The 25,096-nt window shown below is 50.3% G+C and overlaps 1 protein-coding gene across 1 annotated transcript in view; it reads left to right on the top strand.

The window, feature by feature from the left end:
• The window catches only part of LOC134752416 (uncharacterized), a 62,246-nt gene that overhangs the window by 30,616 nt on the left and 6,534 nt on the right, over positions 1 to 25,096 (top strand). The window contains exons 32-43 of the mRNA XM_063688127.1: positions 912 to 1,037; positions 2,717 to 2,850; positions 3,397 to 3,472; positions 3,818 to 3,935; positions 10,489 to 10,640; positions 14,482 to 14,626; positions 15,300 to 15,467; positions 16,138 to 16,275; positions 17,666 to 17,802; positions 18,123 to 21,601; positions 21,989 to 22,138; positions 24,336 to 24,408. Of these exons, the coding sequence (XP_063544197.1) occupies positions 912 to 1,037; positions 2,717 to 2,850; positions 3,397 to 3,472; positions 3,818 to 3,935; positions 10,489 to 10,640; positions 14,482 to 14,626; positions 15,300 to 15,467; positions 16,138 to 16,275; positions 17,666 to 17,802; positions 18,123 to 21,601; positions 21,989 to 22,138; positions 24,336 to 24,408 (4,896 nt within the window). The remainder of the gene's footprint in view (positions 1 to 911; positions 1,038 to 2,716; positions 2,851 to 3,396; positions 3,473 to 3,817; positions 3,936 to 10,488; positions 10,641 to 14,481; positions 14,627 to 15,299; positions 15,468 to 16,137; positions 16,276 to 17,665; positions 17,803 to 18,122; positions 21,602 to 21,988; positions 22,139 to 24,335; positions 24,409 to 25,096) is intronic.

Below are 25,096 nucleotides of genomic sequence, written 5' to 3'. Positions count from 1 at the left end.
ACAGGACTTCTGGCGCAGGTCTAGACTCATCCGGTTCATAAGTGCTACGGCGTAGCTCATTCATGTACGCTACGGATTAGCACTCGTAGCAGATCGGCCGGCCCGGCTTCGTCTACATAACGTGCTGACGTCACCGATACATCGTATTACCTCACGAGTTAGACGCAGTGTTATATAAAGCCGAAGCGAGCGAGCCGATGTAACCCATGATGACGAAATAAATAAATCTTTAAATCAAAAGGAAATAACGGAACCCTTATAGGATCACTTTCTTGTCCGTCTGTCTGTCTGTCAAGACCCTTTATCTCGGGAGCGCGTGGAGGTGTCGAATTGAAATTAAAACCGTATACTCAGGTCTACAATCCCTTGAAGCTGTGAAAAAATCGAACTTCTAAGTTGACGTAAAAAAAATATGCCGCAAAAAACGTGTATGTTCTTTCGAGTTTCGACACTCAGGTGAATCAAAATTTATAGGGTACTTCCCGCTAACCTAGAACTATGAAATTTGGCAAGTAATATCATCTTACACTACAAATACAGGGAAAAATCTCAACACTATAAATTATTAAAAAAAAAAAGTTAAATTTATACGGAACCCTCGGTGGGCGAGTGCGACTCGCACTGGTCCGGTTTTTTTATTATTATTATAAGAACTAAGTGCGAAAAACAAATTCGATACCAATTTTGCAAAGCTCCTAACTCTTATAATGATTAGAAAATCGAAAATGTCAAACGAAGGAACATAGCTGTGGTTAATATCAAATATTGTAAAAATATTTTCTATAATGTAAATATCCAGAGAGGAAAATAGGGACTACGTTTGTATGGAGAAGGGGTCACGTGACTTCGTCCCCTTTCGTGTTAAACCTTTGCCAGCAAAAGAAACGGAAATAAAATGTATCTTATTACAGGTGATGTCTCTATCGGCGGCGGAACCCTTCGTAGCGCCGGTGGATCTGCAGTTGTACCCCACTTACGCGCTGGTCGTGCCCTACCCCATCGATCTCAGCACCATTCGTTCTAGGTTCGACCACCTGGTGAGTTTCGCTTTGCTGCCCATAGGGTAGTTGACAATTATTTTTTCACCTCAGCAGCTCGAACAAGCCTACTTTCGTCACTTTTTAATTTAGTGAAGGCAATGAACTGCCACTTCATACTTCTATTACAAATTATTTTGTGTAATTCGAAATACATTTTAACCTTTAATATGTTCTCACTACTGAGGTGAAAAATTATGTGTCACACGAGAGCAGTTATTTTACATTTCGTGTTTTCGAGTCCCTCGCTACGCTCAAGATTCTAACTGAGAATCACTCGCTTCGCTCGTGATTCAATTATAGAATCTTTCGCTTTCTCTCGCAAGAAAAACCAACTTTCCTCTCTTGGTGCACAAATAACTATTTTTATCGTATCGTGTCTGTATGGGACCCATTGTCTTAAAGCAATACAAAAGTCACAAATGATGGTCAAAGTCTGGCATCGCCACTTTACTGAGCAAACGCTCTAACACAAATGGCAACACATCGTGACGTCACTGTGTCACTTTGCTTAGAAGCCATTTCGATGTATGGAAAACAGGGAAATTGCGATTTTGTCGATGAAATGTTGCGTTCAGAATATTTTTTTTTATAAAATGTAAGGAATCGAATGGTACCGTTATTTTTTTCCTATTTAAAAGTAAAAAAAAAGTTTTATTTCTGAAACTTTGAGGTCTTGTATTTTTTTATTAATCTCATATATTTTTTAAGTTTCCAATTTATTGTGATAAGTTGCTCATTTTCTATCTATTTAACTATATTTAGTTGTAAAATTCAACATGTGTCAACTACCCTATTGACACAGTATTACAATATTCCCTACAGTAGCGCGACGAATGTACTTACGCAGAGCAACGGAGGGGAAATCGCGGGGAGACGGGCGGCGCGGGCCGCGTACCACAAACACGCTTAGTTTGTGGTACCGAGCGCGAAGGGCAGACGCGGGCGTGTTTTTACTTCAATTATCAGACACTACATTGACAACCCTAGCATATTTGCATGTGACAGCGTGCTGGCGGCGGCATCGCGCGACATCAAAGGCGTTGCGCTACTGTAGGGAAGAATAATTGTAATACTGTGCTATTGAACTGCGTCTAACTTCCCATATTTATAGATTGTACTATATTCTGATTTTTAATTTGATTTCTCTCGATGACGGGGCCAGCTACCTCTGTCGTCTTTTTTTTACCATCCGTGACTTTCTGTGACCATGTGTGGCAGGGAGCGAGAGGTTAGCATGGCGTCTCCATCCCACGCATTAAGGAAAAACTACATAAAGCGACGAACGCTTAGAAAAGGCTGCAAAGCGTTATAATCGAATACATGTCTGAATTCATGTAACGAAATATAAATCTTGTCTCGAAAATATTTCTTCTTCTAATTCTAATATACACGGTGGCTAAAAAATGAATGCGATCCAGTTGCCAGGGAAGTTTTGGGATTATACTGAGCAACTTTTAGTATGCGACCAACCCTGAAATCGCGAAAAAAAATTTAGCTGGTCCATGTTCTATGGGAGAGCAAATTTTTTTTGCGATTCCGTGGTTGGTCCCATAGTAAAAATTGCTCAGTATAATCCCAAAACCTCCCTGGCAACGGGAATGCACTTATTTATTAGCCACCCCGTACATATTTTTTTGTATTTATTTATTTATTCACTTATGCGCTTTTCTTGACAGTTCTACCGAAGAGCTGCGGCCGCCCAATTCGACGTACGCTACCTCGCGAGCAACGCGGAGCGTTTCAACGAACCACATTCGCCCATCGTCCGCCAGGCGCGGCTTATCACCGATCTGCTACTTTATATCATCAGGTAAATATGTGTTCATTTGAACATAAAATGTCCGGTAACTATTTCGGTTATAACTCCATATGCGCATGCGTGCTGTGAGCTGTGACAAGTCTTACGAGCAATTATCGGTGAAGGAAAACATCGTGAGGAAACCGGACTAATCCCATCCAGGCCTAGTTTCCCCTGCGGGTTGGAAGGCTAAATGGCAGTCGCTTTCGTAAAAACTTGTGCCTACACCCATTCTCGGGATTAGTTGCCAAGCGGACCCCAAGCCCCTATGAGCCGTGGCAAAAAGCCGGGGTTGATGAAATTTATTCAACCCTTTTTCTTTTTTTTTTTCTGTGTGGGAATGCTGTTGCGCATCGTCCCCCTGACCTGAGGTGGGCCTATTATGGGGGTGGTATGTGGGACTTTCACCTCCCGGCTCTCCATTGAGAAAAGAGGGCGTCCTGGGATCGCGAACATTCTACCACGACGCCCCCCCGGAATTTATTCAACCCTACCCTAACATTTTTTATGAGACAAAACTAATATTGATTATTATACATATTCATTGAATGTGAACAGCCACTGGCGCGAAGTAGATGTAGTGGCAAAGTACCACGAGCTGGCCGCCTCCTACCGCTCCGAGGACGACGAACCTGCGCCCAGCCAGCCCACTAAGGTAACGCGGAATGATCTTCAAAACATTGTCTGAATAATTGATTATTCTTATGATTATGCCCCTGTTGTTTTCTTGCTCAAGTTTAGTGAAGTATTGAAAGTTCAATTGGTTGTTTTTCTTCTTTAAAACGATTGTTTTATACCTAACATATTTTCTGCACATGAACAGTCTCGTCGTGCTCGCGGCCGTGCCGGCTCCATCTCGTGGCGCGCGGCGTGCACGCGCGTGCTGCAGGAGCTGACGGGCTCCACCGACGCCGGGCCCTTCCGCGAGCCCGTGTCGCTAGAACAAGTCCCTGGTGAGTCTAACTTCATACACCAACAGTCTCGTCGTGCCGGCTCCATCTCGTGGCGCGCGGCGTGCACGCGCGTGCTGCAGGAGCTGACGGGCTCCACCGACGCCGGGCCCTTCCGCGAGCCCGTGTCGCTAGAACAAGTCCCTGGTGAGTCTAACTTCATACACCAACAGTCTCGTCGTGCCGGCTCCATCTCGTGGCGCGCGGCGTGCACGCGCGTGCTGCAGGAGCTGACGGGCTCCACCGACGCCGGGCCCTTCCGCGAGCCCGTGTCGCTAGAACAAGTCCCTGGTGAGTCTAACTTCATACACCAACAGTCTCGTCGTGCCGGCTCCATCTCGTGGCGCGCGGCGTGCACGCGCGTGCTGCAGGAGCTGACGGGCTCCACCGACGCCGGGCCCTTCCGCGAGCCCGTGTCGCTAGAACAAGTCCCTGGTGAGTCTAACTTCATACACCAACAGTCTCGTCGTGCCGGCTCCATCTCGTGGCGCGCGGCGTGCACGCGCGTGCTGCAGGAGCTGACGGGCTCCACCGACGCCGGGCCCTTCCGCGAGCCCGTGTCGCTAGAACAAGTCCCTGGTGAGTCTAACTTCATACACCAACAGTCTCGTCGTGCCGGCTCCATCTCGTGGCGCGCGGCGTGCACGCGCGTGCTGCAGGAGCTGACGGGCTCCACCGACGCCGGGCCCTTCCGCGAGCCCGTGTCGCTAGAACAAGTCCCTGGTGAGTCTAACTTCATACACCAACAGTCTCGTCGTGCCGGCTCCATCTCGTGGCGCGCGGCGTGCACGCGCGTGCTGCAGGAGCTGACGGGCTCCACCGACGCCGGGCCCTTCCGCGAGCCCGTGTCGCTAGAACAAGTCCCTGGTGAGTCTAACTTCATACACCAACAGTCTCGTCGTGCCGGCTCCATCTCGTGGCGCGCGGCGTGCACGCGCGTGCTGCAGGAGCTGACGGGCTCCACCGACGCCGGGCCCTTCCGCGAGCCCGTGTCGCTAGAACAAGTCCCTGGTGAGTCTAACTTCATACACCAACAGTCTCGTCGTGCCGGCTCCATCTCGTGGCGCGCGGCGTGCACGCGCGTGCTGCAGGAGCTGACGGGCTCCACCGACGCCGGGCCCTTCCGCGAGCCCGTGTCGCTAGAACAAGTCCCTGGTGAGTCTAACTTCATACACCAACAGTCTCGTCGTGCCGGCTCCATCTCGTGGCGCGCGGCGTGCACGCGCGTGCTGCAGGAGCTGACGGGCTCCACCGACGCCGGGCCCTTCCGCGAGCCCGTGTCGCTAGAACAAGTCCCTGGTGAGTCTAACTTCATACACCAACAGTCTCGTCGTGCCGGCTCCATCTCGTGGCGCGCGGCGTGCACGCGCGTGCTGCAGGAGCTGACGGGCTCCACCGACGCCGGGCCCTTCCGCGAGCCCGTGTCGCTAGAACAAGTCCCTGGTGAGTCTAACTTCATACACCAACAGTCTCGTCGTGCCGGCTCCATCTCGTGGCGCGCGGCGTGCACGCGCGTGCTGCAGGAGCTGACGGGCTCCACCGACGCCGGGCCCTTCCGCGAGCCCGTGTCGCTAGAACAAGTCCCTGGTGAGTCTAACTTCATACACCAACAGTCTCGTCGTGCCGGCTCCATCTCGTGGCGCGCGGCGTGCACGCGCGTGCTGCAGGAGCTGACGGGCTCCACCGACGCCGGGCCCTTCCGCGAGCCCGTGTCGCTAGAACAAGTCCCTGGTGAGTCTAACTTCATACACCAACAGTCTCGTCGTGCCGGCTCCATCTCGTGGCGCGCGGCGTGCACGCGCGTGCTGCAGGAGCTGACGGGCTCCACCGACGCCGGGCCCTTCCGCGAGCCCGTGTCGCTAGAACAAGTCCCTGGTGAGTCTAACTTCATACACCAACAGTCTCGTCGTGCCGGCTCCATCTCGTGGCGCGCGGCGTGCACGCGCGTGCTGCAGGAGCTGACGGGCTCCACCGACGCCGGGCCCTTCCGCGAGCCCGTGTCGCTAGAACAAGTCCCTGGTGAGTCTAACTTCATACACCAACAGTCTCGTCGTGCCGGCTCCATCTCGTGGCGCGCGGCGTGCACGCGCGTGCTGCAGGAGCTGACGGGCTCCACCGACGCCGGGCCCTTCCGCGAGCCCGTGTCGCTAGAACAAGTCCCTGGTGAGTCTAACTTCATACACCAACAGTCTCGTCGTGCCGGCTCCATCTCGTGGCGCGCGGCGTGCACGCGCGTGCTGCAGGAGCTGACGGGCTCCACCGACGCCGGGCCCTTCCGCGAGCCCGTGTCGCTAGAACAAGTCCCTGGTGAGTCTAACTTCATACACCAACAGTCTCGTCGTGCCGGCTCCATCTCGTGGCGCGCGGCGTGCACGCGCGTGCTGCAGGAGCTGACGGGCTCCACCGACGCCGGGCCCTTCCGCGAGCCCGTGTCGCTAGAACAAGTCCCTGGTGAGTCTAACTTCATACACCAACAGTCTCGTCGTGCCGGCTCCATCTCGTGGCGCGCGGCGTGCACGCGCGTGCTGCAGGAGCTGACGGGCTCCACCGACGCCGGGCCCTTCCGCGAGCCCGTGTCGCTAGAACAAGTCCCTGGTGAGTCTAACTTCATACACCAACAGTCTCGTCGTGCCGGCTCCATCTCGTGGCGCGCGGCGTGCACGCGCGTGCTGCAGGAGCTGACGGGCTCCACCGACGCCGGGCCCTTCCGCGAGCCCGTGTCGCTAGAACAAGTCCCTGGTGAGTCTAACTTCATACACCAACAGTCTCGTCGTGCCGGCTCCATCTCGTGGCGCGCGGCGTGCACGCGCGTGCTGCAGGAGCTGACGGGCTCCACCGACGCCGGGCCCTTCCGCGAGCCCGTGTCGCTAGAACAAGTCCCTGGTGAGTCTAACTTCATACACCAACAGTCTCGTCGTGCCGGCTCCATCTCGTGGCGCGCGGCGTGCACGCGCGTGCTGCAGGAGCTGACGGGCTCCACCGACGCCGGGCCCTTCCGCGAGCCCGTGTCGCTAGAACAAGTCCCTGGTGAGTCTAACTTCATACACCAACAGTCTCGTCGTGCCGGCTCCATCTCGTGGCGCGCGGCGTGCACGCGCGTGCTGCAGGAGCTGACGGGCTCCACCGACGCCGGGCCCTTCCGCGAGCCCGTGTCGCTAGAACAAGTCCCTGGTGAGTCTAACTTCATACACCAACAGTCTCGTCGTGCCGGCTCCATCTCGTGGCGCGCGGCGTGCACGCGCGTGCTGCAGGAGCTGACGGGCTCCACCGACGCCGGGCCCTTCCGCGAGCCCGTGTCGCTAGAACAAGTCCCTGGTGAGTCTAACTTCATACACCAACAGTCTCGTCGTGCCGGCTCCATCTCGTGGCGCGCGGCGTGCACGCGCGTGCTGCAGGAGCTGACGGGCTCCACCGACGCCGGGCCCTTCCGCGAGCCCGTGTCGCTAGAACAAGTCCCTGGTGAGTCTAACTTCATACACCAACAGTCTCGTCGTGCCGGCTCCATCTCGTGGCGCGCGGCGTGCACGCGCGTGCTGCAGGAGCTGACGGGCTCCACCGACGCCGGGCCCTTCCGCGAGCCCGTGTCGCTAGAACAAGTCCCTGGTGAGTCTAACTTCATACACCAACAGTCTCGTCGTGCCGGCTCCATCTCGTGGCGCGCGGCGTGCACGCGCGTGCTGCAGGAGCTGACGGGCTCCACCGACGCCGGGCCCTTCCGCGAGCCCGTGTCGCTAGAACAAGTCCCTGGTGAGTCTAACTTCATACACCAACAGTCTCGTCGTGCCGGCTCCATCTCGTGGCGCGCGGCGTGCACGCGCGTGCTGCAGGAGCTGACGGGCTCCACCGACGCCGGGCCCTTCCGCGAGCCCGTGTCGCTAGAACAAGTCCCTGGTGAGTCTAACTTCATACACCAACAGTCTCGTCGTGCCGGCTCCATCTCGTGGCGCGCGGCGTGCACGCGCGTGCTGCAGGAGCTGACGGGCTCCACCGACGCCGGGCCCTTCCGCGAGCCCGTGTCGCTAGAACAAGTCCCTGGTGAGTCTAACTTCATACACCAACAGTCTCGTCGTGCCGGCTCCATCTCGTGGCGCGCGGCGTGCACGCGCGTGCTGCAGGAGCTGACGGGCTCCACCGACGCCGGGCCCTTCCGCGAGCCCGTGTCGCTAGAACAAGTCCCTGGTGAGTCTAACTTCATACACCAACAGTCTCGTCGTGCCGGCTCCATCTCGTGGCGCGCGGCGTGCACGCGCGTGCTGCAGGAGCTGACGGGCTCCACCGACGCCGGGCCCTTCCGCGAGCCCGTGTCGCTAGAACAAGTCCCTGGTGAGTCTAACTTCATACACCAACAGTCTCGTCGTGCCGGCTCCATCTCGTGGCGCGCGGCGTGCACGCGCGTGCTGCAGGAGCTGACGGGCTCCACCGACGCCGGGCCCTTCCGCGAGCCCGTGTCGCTAGAACAAGTCCCTGGTGAGTCTAACTTCATACACCAACAGTCTCGTCGTGCCGGCTCCATCTCGTGGCGCGCGGCGTGCACGCGCGTGCTGCAGGAGCTGACGGGCTCCACCGACGCCGGGCCCTTCCGCGAGCCCGTGTCGCTAGAACAAGTCCCTGGTGAGTCTAACTTCATACACCAACAGTCTCGTCGTGCCGGCTCCATCTCGTGGCGCGCGGCGTGCACGCGCGTGCTGCAGGAGCTGACGGGCTCCACCGACGCCGGGCCCTTCCGCGAGCCCGTGTCGCTAGAACAAGTCCCTGGTGAGTCTAACTTCATACACCAACAGTCTCGTCGTGCCGGCTCCATCTCGTGGCGCGCGGCGTGCACGCGCGTGCTGCAGGAGCTGACGGGCTCCACCGACGCCGGGCCCTTCCGCGAGCCCGTGTCGCTAGAACAAGTCCCTGGTGAGTCTAACTTCATACACCAACAGTCTCGTCGTGCCGGCTCCATCTCGTGGCGCGCGGCGTGCACGCGCGTGCTGCAGGAGCTGACGGGCTCCACCGACGCCGGGCCCTTCCGCGAGCCCGTGTCGCTAGAACAAGTCCCTGGTGAGTCTAACTTCATACACCAACAGTCTCGTCGTGCCGGCTCCATCTCGTGGCGCGCGGCGTGCACGCGCGTGCTGCAGGAGCTGACGGGCTCCACCGACGCCGGGCCCTTCCGCGAGCCCGTGTCGCTAGAACAAGTCCCTGGTGAGTCTAACTTCATACACCAACAGTCTCGTCGTGCCGGCTCCATCTCGTGGCGCGCGGCGTGCACGCGCGTGCTGCAGGAGCTGACGGGCTCCACCGACGCCGGGCCCTTCCGCGAGCCCGTGTCGCTAGAACAAGTCCCTGGTGAGTCTAACTTCATACACCAACAGTCTCGTCGTGCCGGCTCCATCTCGTGGCGCGCGGCGTGCACGCGCGTGCTGCAGGAGCTGACGGGCTCCACCGACGCCGGGCCCTTCCGCGAGCCCGTGTCGCTAGAACAAGTCCCTGGTGAGTCTAACTTCATACACCAACAGTCTCGTCGTGCCGGCTCCATCTCGTGGCGCTTTTTATAAATCTTCATTTTTAGTTTTATAGTATGTCGATAGATGGCAGTGAATTTACAGTGGTTACAAAATTTACTATGACAGTACCGCTCTATCTTATGATATCCTCTTTAAAATATAAAATAAAACGCTTGCGCAGCGTCGCATTGAAAGGGCGTCTTTGCTTGCACGAAGGTGTCACAAGCCTCTATCACGGAGATAATGTACGCAGATGACCTGTGCTTTGCGGCGGAAGCCCCAGATAGTCTACAAGTGCAAACGCTTATGACGAGTCTCACCGAGTCCTAGCGCCTTAAAATTAGTGTGAAGAAAACTGTAATAATGGGACTGGAGACACTAGCGCCCGTTGTCATTAGGCTCGGCGACGACTCTCTTAAGCATGTTGATAAAGACATCTGGGGATAGTGTAAGCTGTACGCATAAAAAAACCGCAAATCGATATACAGTTTCCGTTTGGTACACGCATACTAGGGATACATTCATTAATTACATCACACGAGTTTCGAGGTTTTTGACCCCTCCCCCCCTCCTTGTCACGGGGTCCCTTTGTTTACATAATTATTGAAAGTCATCAAAAGTCAAAAGCATAATGTAATGATTGTCATATTATCATTAGTCATTATTCTGAAACCGTTAATTTTTCAGGATTTTCCTCGGGTTATCCTATAGATAGGTTAGGTTAGATTTGTTTTATGGCAATCCTGAAAAGTTACGCGTTTCTGAGAAAAACCAAATTATGACTAATGATAATATGACAATCATTACATTATGACTTTCAATAATTATGTCAAACAATAGAGACCGCCTTGTCACACTTGGCAAACCCCTCCCCCCCCCCCTGGTGTGACGTCACATTTTCTCAATAAAATCGGCGAATTAAGTAACATTAATATTTTATCAAAATATTTTTGACAAAAAAAATATTAGTGATTTTATAACCCACAACTGATAGGAAAGAAAATAAAACGAAAAAAAAAAAGGATTATCGTTCCAAAAACTTGTTATTTAACTGTAAACCGAATAAAATAATTTAAATAAGTTAGTGACGTCACAAAGTTTGTGAGTCCCCCCTCCCCCTTGTCACAACATGTCACATTTTCCCCCCAAAATTTTTGACCGGCATTTCCTAAAAAAAAATTCCCTTATGTAATAATAGGTTATTATTCCAGATTACCTAACAATAGTGAAGAACCCCATGGATCTGGGCACGATATCACAGAAGTTGGCTGCCGGCCGCTACTCCCGCCCAGTACAAGTGCACCGCGACCTCGCGCTCGTGTTTCACAACAGCAGGCTGTACAACACCAACAAGCGGAGCCGGGTCAGTACAGTAGTATAGTGAAATAGAAGAATGTAATATATTCCTGATAGTTTCGTTCCATATTGCGACTACTGACATGTGGGAGAGTTCCTTTTCGGCCGCCATTTTGGTCGCATCGAATCGGGATTAATTTTTAGGGTTCCGTAGCCAAATGGCAAAAAAGGGAACCCTTATGGGTTCGTCATGGCTTTCTGTCTGTTTGTCTGTCCGTTCGTATGTCACAGCAACTGTTTTCCGAAACTATAAGAACTAATACTGTTGAAACTTGGTAAGTAGATGTATTCTGTGAACCGCATTAAGATTTTCACACAAATATAGAAAAAAAAAACAATATTTTTTGGGGGTCCCCATACTTAGAAATGAAACTCAAAAAAAAATTTTTCATTACACCCATACGTGCGGGGTATCTATGGATAGATATATGATGTACATTACCATGCAAACTTCCACCGAAAATTGGTTTGAACAAGAGCTCACAATACAACTACAGAACAACGTCGTGCTCTAAGAGCATTTGGTATTTCTACCTCTAACCGTGTCTGGCTAAAGCCCTAGAAGCCATAATTTTATTGTTTTTACTTTTACCGTACACTGGCTGAAGTTTATGCTTTATATCAAGAAATATTAATTCGATCCCACTTTGACGTTAGCGAAATCATCGACAGTATCAATGGAGCCATATTACCCAAAGATTGAAGAATCTAGTCATATATATAGGTAATACTTATTATTTCTATGCCTATTCAGGCAGGATGTCTTGATCAAAAATTGTTTTATTACATCTTTATTGTACCGCATTGAAGAAAATTATGATAATTGATTGACATGTGGGAATGACCGTCTACAAACTCTTCCGTCGCTTCTACCTCTTTTCGATTGTACACTTACTCCACTTACAGAAAGTCGGTAAAGCAGACGGAGCGAAGCTCGTCCTTTCTGACATTGCCTGAGCGTCCCTATGACGGTCTTCCCAACCAAAAATTTTATATGCCGGTCTTTACCACAATAACCTTAACCTTCTGGACGCCAATGACGGATATATCGGCACCGCAGGTCCAACGCCAAAGACGGATTAATGCGTCACAGACCACAGAGCAACATAGACCTACGTGCATGCGCATAAAGTTCAATTTCAGTTTTGACATTTCGGTGACGTGGCGTCCGAGTGACAGCTTTTGTGTTTGACGCGGCGTCGAAAAGGTTAAATTTCCTGAATTGTCAGGAGAATTAGTACTGGTAACATGGATATTTTGTTATTGAAATCTATGTAAAATCATCCGTTCTTATTGCTCTTGAGTGCATACTGCATACTTAGCACATTTACGTAAAACTTACTGTGTCTGCATGTTTATATTAAGTGATGAAATGTGTGTAAACGTATATTGCACGTTGATGTGTGTTTGTGTGTTGCACCGCTTGCTCGTCCAGGACACGAGTCAGGTACGACAAAATTAGTTCGGTTTATGGCTCGGTCATTACTTATGACAAGTATGACAACGCGCGGAATCAGTAGAGTAGAGCTTACAGAATCTACAAATCTAGAACGATAGAAAATATTTTTACAGAATTTTATGTATTTTAGTCATAGCTATGACCAACCCAAAGATAGATATAACTCCGTAATAGATGGATACAAGGAAAAAACGTGCCTCGAAAATCACGAAAATTTTATTCTCGATCAGATGGCGCTACTACCTTTGGCCTACTCTCTTATAGAGGGCGTTGACGGTTTCGTTTGTTATTTAACAATTTTAACGCATATTAGTGAAAGAACATGGGTCAAAATCATAAAAATAATTAATGCAAATAAAAAAATCATTTATCCATATTTAAATACATTTTATCGTATTTTTATAAATCTTCATTTTTAGTGTGTCGATAGATGGCAGTGAATTTACCGTGGTTACACTTACAAAATTTACTATGACAGTACCGCTCTATCCTATTATATCCTCTTTGCTATGACCAACCGTTTAATTTTTTTAGTTTTTAGGGTTCCGTACCCAAACTGTCCAGCTATCTCATGAACCGTGATAGGTAGACAGTTGAAATTTTCACAGATGATGTATTTCTGTTGCCGCTATAACAACAAATACTAAAAAGTACGGAACCCTCGTTAGGCGAGTCCAACTCGCACTTGTTTAAATTATTATAAAAGTTAGGAACGAAAAACAGGTTTCATACATATTTTTAAATGCTCCTAACTCTAATGCTCATAATTTTAATGTAACAATACTAATTAATATGATAAGGCTCACAATTGTAAAATTAATTGACATATTTGTACCTACACAACCCAAAACTTTAAAATAATGTAATTTATTTCATGTAATTAAATGTAATTAAAATAATGTAATCTATCTCATGTAATTAAATTAAATTTTTGACGTGTAATATGTAACAATATTATTAATAAATGAGTATGAGTATAATAATGAAAAAAATCCAAAAAAAATCGAACGGTCGGGCATAGCTATGATTAAAATACATCAAATTGTTTAAAAATACTTTCAATAATATTAATATCCAGAGAGGAAAATGGGGACTACGTTTGTATGGAAAGGCGGTTTCGGGGCGGTCGTTCCCTTTCGTCTTTAAGATAATTAAAGAGTGCAAAAGGTACCCTGGTCCTTATCATGATGCATGTACTGCCAAATTATCCTCATTAGATAAATATCATTATCAAAGTTCAAAGTTCATTAGTTTTGTTTTTGTTCACGTATGTGGTTGCGACAGTGCGTAACCGTAGTACCTATTGTTAAGTATTATGTGACTACCTGCGAGTTCCTATAATAACCTCGTGAGTCTAAGTATACATTCAAATGTACATATTCATTGCAATCTAATTTGAACCTTTTGATGAAACATATAGAGTAGCATTTCTTTTGTTTCACTGCGTTGTAAAACGAACGAAATTCGTTCCTATTTACTTATAGAATAAGGTTCAAATTAAAAATTGAAAAACTTTATATGGTGGGTCTTACGAGGATAGGCTTCCTGTATCTACTAAATTGTTTTATGTTTAATATCACAGTTTTTGGTCCAAATAAATAAAATAAAAAGCCCATAACGTCTATCAGCATTACATGAGTGCGAAAGAGGCAGACTATATCAAAAACGTGACAACTATTGGGCATCATAGTAGCCGCTTGAATATTGGTACAATACGTAAGGGTTTGTGTAAACGTAGCGGACTGGAAAATACGAAAATAGACGTACATTTTTAGACCTGTGGCAAAGATACATTGATTGAGTAAGATGCGTAAAATCTAAGACAATTTCTTGCTTCGAATTTGACAGGTAAATGAGATGGCGCTGTACAGCTCCATACAATTTGCGGTAACTCTGATGTTAAAGCTGTTTTAGATGTCAAACTAAGGGGCACGTTCTTTTCTGAGACTACCTCTCTATTACAATCAATTATCTTTGCCTGTGGTTTATGGAACGCGCGGCATCGGTAGAGCTTGGCCTGCTAGTCGTGTCTTACTTTTTATTTATTCTGTAAATTGCTACAATTTTGCCTATTATTTTTTCGTATTTCTTTTTCGAGATTTTTGACACGGCTAGACAGAGACACCCTTTTTGAATGTCCTGACCTGAATCAATTTCCTGCACATTTTATGTTAATATATATTATGCAGATATAAGATTATCGTTTAAATAAATGTTGCAATCATGTTTCACGAAAGCACGTCTATTCTTTTTTTTGTATTACTTGTATAAATCAGCTCAAAAAGGAGTGAACGCGTCTTTTATATTGACACTAAAACTATTTCTAATATTGTTTTGCATTTCCTGGTGTAAAAGTATAAAGTTATTGATTATACTACTTCTTGTGCAGATCTACTCAATGACAGTCCGCTTGTCAGCGCTGTTCGCGGCGCTCTGGGAAGCCCACGTGCCCGCTACCGCTGCCGCCTCCGCGTCAAGCTCCGCTACGCGCGTGACGCGCCACGCTCGCCGCAAACGCATCGAGTCACACGCAGGTTATAGACCAATAACATCTCTCGTATAGATCTACTCAATGACAGTCCGCTTGTCAGCACTCTGGGAAGCCCACGCGCCCGCTACCGCTGCCGCCTCCGCTACGCGCGTGACACGCCGCGCTCGGCAAAAGCGTATCGAATCGCACGCAGGTATTTCGAATCATTCGGTAGCCAGCCACACTGCATAAAAGAAGTAATGCCTTTTGTTTAATAGATTATGGTTTTAGCCGAAAAAATCATCTGAGAAGATTTCAACTATAGTTTTTTTTATGTGATAGTCAGCAAACGAGCAGACGAGCCGCCTGATGGGAAGCAGTCATCGTCGCCCATGGACATAAGCAACATCACAGGAGTCACTTAAGCATTGCCGACCCTTGAGAACCCTAAATACCCGCTTCTTGAAGAATCCCATGTCGTAGCACAAAGGAAATACCTCAGGAGGCAACTCATTCCACATTCATTAGATTTGCCGCGCGTAGCAACTACCTACGCGAAACTACGCGTGGCTGTAATGCCTCGGTCAATGCTCGGTGGCAAATGTTCGTTCTTTGGTGGCCATTGCTACTGCATCCACCACATATCGCGATTCTGTCGCGCGTTTACGAAACTGGCTACTGAATTGCCGCAACAAAGGTGCCGTGTACTACCTCCCTAAACGATTGAATGTTTACAGAAAGCATGAACGGCGACGTCGTCTCCCGACCGCCGTCGCCCGACCGGCCCGAGCTCGAGCTGAACTCGGACAGCTCCTCGTCGGAGCCCCTCGCCGCGCTGGCGCAGGCGCGCCTGCAGCACCCGGACTCCTCTGACAGCGATGTGCCGCTCCGAGCACACAGGAAAGGTGAGCTACTGCCCGGTGACAGTAGGACTATACTAAATACAACAACCAATATAATAATGTTATCAAATCAAATTTTGTGAAAAAGGTATTTTTTTTTTACTGGGAAACAAACAGCTTTCAATCTTACATAATATTACTTAATATTAATAAACCACAAGCCAAAACAGTATCCATTAGTGAATTCAAGCAGAAATGCTCAAAGGGAATTAATGAAATACAAAAAATATAAAAAGTATTATCCAGAGCGGTCAAGTAAACCGAAGCTATTTAACTGGTATTTTAACTAACACTTGTGCTTGTTAAACCGAAGAAAAGGTACAATACAATACTTAATGGTATTTAGGTAAGGACAATGATTTATCAGATCACCTAAATGAAATGGAAAAATATACATACACAACCGAGATATCGAAATTGAATACCGGTTAATTTGTATGAAAAATATACCAGCTAGGGTTTATTTTTCAATAATGTATTTGTATATAACACTTAAAATTTTCGCGTTTCGTACACATAATTAATGTCATTACCGGGTCTAACGCGATTAAATTTCATTATTTTACCTTTTTTCCGACGCTTCAACTAGACGCTTTGGTCACGTGTGGTGTGGTGTGGTTAGACCCGTTAATGACGTTAATTAAATGTATTTGTATGTTAATGTATATTGTAGGTAAAGGAGTGGGCAAGAAGACGAAGATAGCCAACGGTCACGTGCCCGCCGCCGCCTCCCCGGAGCCGGAGCCGGAGCCGGAGCCGGAGCCCGCCCGCCCGGGACGCCCGGGACGCCCGGGGCCCGCGTATGAGAGAGGTACATAAAGTCTGTCAAGCCATCTCCGTCACCAGAAAAAAACGGCTAAATTTAAAAAGTGTAGGCGCGAATGGCTATCGTCCCATAGAAAATTTGAATTTCGCGCCTTTTTCCACTGACAAGTTTTTTGACAGACTATAAATTACATGATTTACATACCAAAATGTGTTTTTCGCATTGACCTAGTCGTTAGCCCGATCTTTAGTTATAACATCCTCCGATAGATGGCTCTGCGCGTAGATTAGAAGGCGCTATCGATATGTCGACGTAGTTTACAAAAAGGCTGTAAGGCCAGAATTACACTACGTTTTACTACAGAATGAGATATGAATATCGTTATCTCATTCTAGCAAATAGCTTTGTCCCTACTTACGTAAGTAAAACCAAAGATAAGATAAGATAAGATAAGATATATTTATTTGCAAAAATGTAGTGGTAAACATAGTTGGACAGTGGGTAATTTTAAGTGCGTACATTTTACTTAAAGAAGCATGCAAACATTCCTTATTAACTAGGTACTATAACTAAGTATACAGAACAATTAAATAAACCATGCATTATTGCAAACCAATCATATAGTATCAGTTAACTTTACATCAGTTAGAACACATATACTAATTATTAATTTCTATCTAAGATATACAATATATTATAAGCATTATTCATCATCATTCATTATTTCCATTATTAATTGTTTATTATTCATATTCATAAGCGTAAGCATGTCAAATATTCGTCGATTCTGTAATAACATTTATCCAAGCAAAATTTGTATAATTTGTATTTAAATTCAGGCATGTCAGAGTTTCTTATTTCTACGGGTAAGTTATTAAATATTTTTATAGACATACATAACACATTGTTTGCAAAGAATGCTGTCTTCGAGTGGAAAGGATAGCACAGCTGAGTGCCGTTTCGAGACGGATATATTGTGGTAGATGCCTTATTTCTAAATAGACCTATATTATGTTTGACATATAAACTTATCTCATAAATGTACAAAGATAGATATAACTCCGTAATAGATGGATACAGTCGTTTTTATTCGTTAAATTTTCTACCCTGATCAGTTTTGGGTTGTAAAGTTTTTAATATTACTTTTGTCAAAAATATTTTGATACAATATTAATAATACTTAAATCGGTTTGCCGTTTCGTTGAAAAAAAATGTGACGTCACACCGGGGGGAGGGGTTTGCCAAATGTGACCAAGTGTGACAAGGGGAGGGGGATTGGCCAAAATACCTAGAATTTCGTGTGATGTAATAAATGGATGACCCCCATGGTAACCCCCAGGTTTAACCGGTTAACCCCGGCTTAGTGAATGGTGCAAGTAGTCCTTAAAGTATCAATAAAAAAAATTACACTGCTATATGTATGAATTGTTTTCAGATACCTACATACCATCCCCCAACGGATTATCTTCATCGTCCACGGAGCAGATCGAAGTGGAACAGTTGTCGATACCGGCCGACGATGCTTCGTTGACTTACGATGACGACTCACCCGCCCGTGAACCGAGTCCAGAGGTGAGCCAAGATTATCAATGCCAAAGATACATTGATTGTGTATGGATCTCGTTTAATTTGACAGTTAAACGAGATCCATACATTTTGAGTTAAAACTATGATTGTCAAAAGTTGACGTTGGACAATAGGGATGTTGACTATTTTTTAGAACTGTTTTCATTTTATACATAGACACGTAATCATTGCAAAATATATTTTTTTTATTAATTTTTAATTAGTTTTTCTTAAAAAATCGACGTTAATCATCAGATCAGTCCATCAAGTGTGGATGGCACTTAATAGTTTCAGGCAAGTGATTGTATATTGTATGATGTCCCCAGTTCCGTCCTTCCGCGCGCCGCAAGAGAGCGCGGGGCTCCGACAGCGCGCCCTCCCCGCCGCGCCGCCGCCGCCGCCACCGCCACCGCCACCGGGACCGACACCGGGACAAGCTGCCCAAGCGGTACGTATACAATACTGCGGGGTTCCGACAGCGCGCCCTCCCCGCCGCGCCGCCGCCACCGCCACCGCCACCGGGACCGACACCGGGACAAGCTGCCCAAGCGGTACGTATACAATACTGCGGGGCTCCGACAGCGCGCCCTCCCCGCCGCGCCGCCGCCACCGCCACCGCCACCGCCACCGGGACCGACACCGGGACAAGCTGCCCAAGCGGTACGTATACAATACTGCGGGGCTCCGACAGCGCGCCCTCCCCGCCGCGCCGCCGCCACCGCCACCGCCACCGCCACCGGGACCGACACCGGGACAAGCTGCCCAAGCGGTACGTATACAATACTGCGGGGTTCCGACAGCGCGCCCTCCCCGCCGCGCCGCCGCCACCGCCACCGCCACCGCCACCGGGACCGACACCGGGACAAGCTGCCCAAGCGGTACGTATACAATACTGCGGGGCTCCGACAGCGCGCCCTCCCCGCCGCGCCGCCGCCACCGCCACCGCCACCGCCACCGGGACCGACACCGGGACAAGCTGCCCAAGCGGTACGTATACAATACTGCGGGGCTCCGACAGCGCGCCCTCCCCGCCGCGCCGCCGCCACCGCCACCGCCACCGGGACCGACACCGGGACAAGCTGCCCAAGCGGTACGTATACAATACTGCGGGGCTCCGACAGCGCGCCCTCCCCGCCGCGCCGCCGCCACCGCCACCGCCACCGGGACCGACACCGGGACAAGCTGCCCAAGCGGTACGTATACAATACTGCGGGGTTCCGACAGCGCGCCCTCCCCGCCGCGCCGCCGCCACCGCCACCGCCACCGCCACCGGGACCGACACCGGGACAAGCTGCCCAAGCGGTACGTATACAATACTGCGGGGCTCCGACAGCGCGCCCTCCCCGCCGCGCCGCCGCCACCGCCACCGCCACCGCCACCGGGACCGACACCGGGACAAGCTGCCCAAGCGGTACGTATACAATACTGCGGGGCTCCGACAGCGCGCCCTCCCCGCCGCGCCGCCGCCACCGCCACCGCCACCGGGACCGACACCGGGACAAGCTGCCCAAGCGGGTACGTATACAATACTGCGGGGCTCCGACAGCGCGCCCTCCCCGCCGCGCCGCCGCCACCGCCACCGCCACCGGGACCGACACCGGGACAAGCTGCCCAAGCGGTACGTATACAATACTGCGGGGCTCCGACAGCGCGCCCTCCCCGCCGCGCCGCCGCCACCGCCACCGCCACCGGGACCGACACCGGGACAAGCTGCCCAAGCGGTACGTATACAATACTGCGGGGTTCCGACAGCGCGCCCTCCCCGCCGCGCCGCCGCCACCGCCACCGCCACCGCCACCGGGACCGACACCGGGACAAGCTGCCCAAGCGGTACGTATACAATACTGCGGGGCTCCGACAGCGCGCCCTCCCCGCCGCGCCGCCGCCACCGCCACCGCCACCGCCACCGGGACCGACACCGGGACAAGCTGCCCAAGCGGTACGTATACAATACTGCGGGGCTCCGACAGCGCGCCCTCCCCGCCGCGCCGCCGCCACCGCCACCGGGACCGACACCGGGACAAGCTGCCCAAGCGGTACGTATACAATACTGCGGGGCTCCGACAGCGCGCCCTCCCCGCCGCGCCGCCGCTACCGCCACCGGGACCGACACCGGGACAAGCTGCCCAAGCGGTACGTATACAATACTGCGGGGCTCCGACAGCGCGCCCTCCCCGCCGCGCCGCCGCCACCGCCACCGCCACCGGGACCGACACCGGGACAAGCTGCCCAAGCGGTACGTATACAATACTGCGGGGCTCCGACAGCGCGCCCTCCCCGCCGCGCCGCCGCCACCGCCACCGCCACCGGGACCGACACCGGGACAAGCTGCCCAAGCGGTACGTATACAATACTGCGGGGCTCCGACAGCGCGCCCTCCCCGCCGCGCCGCCGCCACCGCCACCGCCACCGGGACCGACACCGGGACAAGCTGCCCAAGCGGTACGTATACAATACTGCGGGGCTCCGACAGCGCGCCCTCCCCGCCGCGCCGCCGCCACCGCCACCGCCACCGGGACCGACACCAGGACAAGCTGCCCAAGCGGTACGTATACAATACTGCGGGGCTCCGACAGCGCGCCCTCCCCGCCGCGCCGCCGCCACCGCCACCGCCACCGGGACCGACACCGGGACAAGCTGCCCAAGCGGTACGTATACAATACTGCGGGGCTCCGACAGCGCGCCCTCCCCGCCGCGCCGCCGCCACCGCCACCGCCACCGCCACCGGGATCGACACCGGGACAAGCTGCCCAAGCGGTACGTATACAATACTGCGGGGCTCCGACAGCGCGCCCTCCCCGCCGCGCCGCCGCCACCGCCACCGCCACCGGGACCGACACCGGGACAAGCTGCCCAAGCGGTACGTATACAATACTGCGGGGCTCCGACAGCGCGCCCTCCCCGCCGCGCCGCCGCCACCGCCACCGCCACCGGGACCGACACCGGGACAAGCTGCCCAAGCGGTACGTATACAATACTGCGGGGCTCCGACAGCGCGCCCTCCCCGCCGCGCCGCCGCCACCGCCACCGCCACCGCCACCGGGACCGACACCGGGACAAGCTGCCCAAGCGGTACGTATACAATACTGCGGGGCTCCGACAGCGCGCCCTCCCCGCCGCGCCGCCGCCACCGCCACCGCCACCGGGACCGACACCGGGACAAGCTGCCCAAGCGGTACGTATACAATACTGCGGGGCTCCGACAGCACGCCCTCCCCGCCGCGCCGCCGCCACCGCCACCGCCACCGGGACCGACACCGGGACAAGCTGCCCAAGCGGTACGTATACAATACTGCGGGGCTCCGACAGCGCGCCCTCCCCGCCGCGCCGCCGCCACCGCCACCGCCACCGCCACCGGGACCGACACCGGGACAAGCTGCCCAAGCGGTACGTATACAATACTGCGGGGCTCCGACAGCGCGCCCTCCCCGCCGCGCCGCCGCCACCGCCACCGCCACCGGGACCGACACCGGGACAAGCTGCCCAAGCGGTACGTATACAATACTGCGGGGCTCCGACAGCGCGCCCTCCCCGCCGCGCCGCCGCCACCGCCACCGCCACCGGGACCGACACCGGGACAAGCTGCCCAAGCGGTACGTATACAATACTGCGGGGCTCCGACAGCGCGCCCTCCCCGCCGCGCCGCCGCCACCGCCACCGCCACCGCCACCGGGACCGACACCGGGACAAGCTGCCCAAGCGGTACGTATACAATACTGCGGGGCTCCGACAGCGCGCCCTCCCCGCCGCGCCGCCGCCACCGCCACCGCCACCGGGACCGACACCGGGACAAGCTGCCCAAGCGGTACGTATACAATACTGCGGGGCTCCGACAGCGCGCCCTCCCCGCCGCGCCGCCGCCACCGCCACCCCCGCAAACCCCGGTATCGATGTTTCAATTCATTGAAAACAAAAGTGTGCAACAAATAGATGACCATTGGCAATAGAGATGCGTGAAAATATAGATATGAATTCGAGGCAGTCATGTTACAAATAAAAAATAATTAAATATGGCCACTATACCCCCGAGGTCCTACTCATCATCAAAGGTTTGATAGGATTCCTCGAGGAGCTGGGTTGGCAGGACTACCCCCCCCCCCCCACGTTACGCAAAATAGGCACCAGTCGTCGAGTATTTCACTACAATACAATACAATGTCCACTATTCATAATACTTCACTTCCTATCACAGAACACGAGAGAGGTTCACAGACGGATCTTCGCCGTCCACTTCATCAAATTCAGAGCACTCGCCAGAGAGAGACGGGCAGCGTCGCTACGAGTCTGACCACTCTTACCACCCGCGCTGTTCCAGCGACGACGAACCCCTTCAGCGATACAGGTAAGTCAGGTAACCCATACTGCACCACCACCATACCATGTGTTGAATCAATTTTATAGTTGCCCAATTTCACAGCAGATGCCGCTGTTCTATTGGCTACTTCGCGCTGTTAAGATTTTTTATGCTGTTATGGCGGTTCCCTGAGCCAGTATGCGAAAAATCTCCTTATATGATCATGTTTTTTTAAGAGGCGTTGATATTCGTAGACGTGGAAAAAATATATGTAGTTCTTGACTATATTATCTTTAATTTCATAGCTTCCGATACACGAATTATGACACTTCGCTCGATACAATTAATTCCCAAAGTAACCTCTAACTCGGACTTTTAATCCAACTTTACTCGGTTATTTATTATGTGATATTATAAACAAAAAAAGAAGAAAAAACAATCTTAACTTAAATAGTAATTTCATAGCTTTCGAATTTCGATATTGTAGGGTAACGTTTTTAAAATAAATCAAAATCGACAAAATTAGATCAAAATGGACACTTGGCGCACGCTCTTTCCCGTTCTTTCTTGCGAAATGTGACAGAGACAGCGGCAAACCGATGGAACGGCCTTATAGCATGAATCTAGTATAACTGGATCAGTCATGAGGGGTGGGGGGAAATGACCGAACGGGATAGTCTTATGTATCTTTCAGTAGTAGCAGAGAAAGCGCTGTTATTGTATGTTCTTGTCACAGTCTTACATTTTTTTTAATTCCCCACTGTAAATTTGTATGGTTTATGATGGGTTTATGGTGGGCTACAAATCTAATCGACCAATCATATTGTCGCATTGCGTATGTTTTGTCCCTCACGGGCGCACGCGTATAGCTGATCTATGTAATGCTTGGTCTATGTGTTATAGTTGGTCAAACCAAATTGGCAGTAAATAAGAACAAAAAAAACTATATTCATCTTTTTCTATGTGGTGCTAGTACTAGTGTAAGACAAAGATTGTATGATTCTCTCTATCTTTGAAATGAGACAATCCTTTGACAAACTATATATAGTAAATTTGGTTTCGGAATAAATGAGTATTAAGTTGTCAAGTGAAGTGTTTCATTACAAAAGGTATGAAGTGCAGTGTAGTGTAGTGAGTGAACACCATGAGATATTTCAGCGATACAGGATTTTACACAACCGAACCAAATATGCCGAAAATCAAGGCTTCTTTACTATAGAGAAATAAGTAGGCTTAGATTGCTCACTCCGTACATAGATAAAAACAAATTTATAAAAAAAACGGCCAAGTGCGAGTCGGACTCGCGCACCGAGTGTTACGTACTTTTTAGTATTTGTTGTTATAGCGGCAACAGAAATACATCATCTGTGAAAATTTCAACTGTAGCTGTCACGGTTCATGAGATACAGCCTAATGACATACAAACAGACGGACAACAGAGTCTTAGTAATAGGGTCCCGTTTTTACCCTTTGGATACGGAACCCTAAAAAATTAGGTTTTCGAAAACACCCTACAGCGATTTGGACCCGGGTATGTCCTTAAACTGCGTCCGGACCCGGATATGTCCTTAAACTACGTCCAAAAGAGAGGTATGGGCACTGTGAATGACATCTCGCTTTGTGTGGTAGGGCACAGCACAGCGGATGTCATACCAAGATCTAGAGCAGAGCCCAACTGGGGAAGTACCTCCACCTTACAGAAAACCGCAGCCAAATAACACTAGACCCTACTCATAGTGTTGTGTTCCTGCCGGTGAGTAAGGTTGCCAAAGCTCCACGAGGGAGAGGAGTGTTAGGGTCGGCAACGCGCGTGTAATATCTCCGGTGTTGCAGGCGTCCATAGGCTACGGTAACTGCTTACCATCAGGCGGGCCGGTTCTAGTTTTGATCGACCGGCCGCGGCCGGTATGATGAGATGCGCTCACTTGTGATTCTTTGCAATTATTGTGTTGTTTACGAACTGGATGTGTAACTAAGTATTGTATTGTATATTTGATTATGTAAGTACTGCGGAATGGAGTATCGAGACAAACCATTCTGGTTTAACGATACTTTTTATTAATTACCATGTAAAATATTTGTGATTTATCTCTATTAAAATAAAAATAAAATAATAAATGCTTGATTGCCACCGACGTGGTATAAAAAAAAAACAAACAGGTGCTAAAATGATGCAAACGGACCAAAGTTACGAAAATGAAAGCGTTTACTTCTCCAAGATGTTCATGACTGATTTTTGTTACAGAGAAAGACAAGAAAACGACGCGTCACAAGGAGAACACTCGGGCACTAGTAGATCGAGGCCTCCACACAGTCGGGTGAGTTTTCTCCTAGTAATAGCAAAGAGGATATAATAGGATAGAGCGGTACTGTCATAGTATATTTTGTAGCTACAGTAAATTCACTGCCATCTGTCGACACGATTAAAACTAAAAATAAAAGTATCAAAAAATGTATATGGATAAATGTTTTTTTTTAATAACAAAACTTCCGTGAGACACAGACATATTAAATATATTAATAACGGGTCACACGTGTTTTAAGTCGAAAACGCTCGACATGTTTCATACGCTCCTCATGCTCCTCGGTACGGAGTGAAACATCTCGAGCGTTTTCGACTTAAAACACGTGAGTGACCAGTTATTAATATATTTAATATGTTTTTTTTTTATTTGCAACATTTACATTGATTATTTTTATATTGGATTTAACCCATGTTCTTTCACTAATATGCGTTAAAATTGTTAAATAACAAACGAAACCGTCAACGCCATCTATACGAGAGTAGGCCAAAGGTAGTGGCGCCATCAGATCTAGAATCAAATTTTCTTGATTTTCGAGGCACGTTTTTTTCTTAGACTGTATCCATCTATTAAAGAGTTATATCTATCTTTGGTAATAGTATTATCATACAGAACGGCCACGCACCGCCCCGCCCCGACTAATTATCTCGCCCCACGACACTAGATTGACGGCCGTTTGTCGGCTGCTCAGTACTATTTTAAG

This window comes from Cydia strobilella, chromosome 24 (genome assembly GCF_947568885.1).
Source record: "Cydia strobilella chromosome 24, ilCydStro3.1, whole genome shotgun sequence".
Taxonomy (NCBI): Eukaryota; Metazoa; Arthropoda; class Insecta; order Lepidoptera; family Tortricidae; genus Cydia; species Cydia strobilella.
Note: the sequence above shows the minus strand (reverse complement) of the source record. Positions and strands in the feature narration are given on the sequence as shown.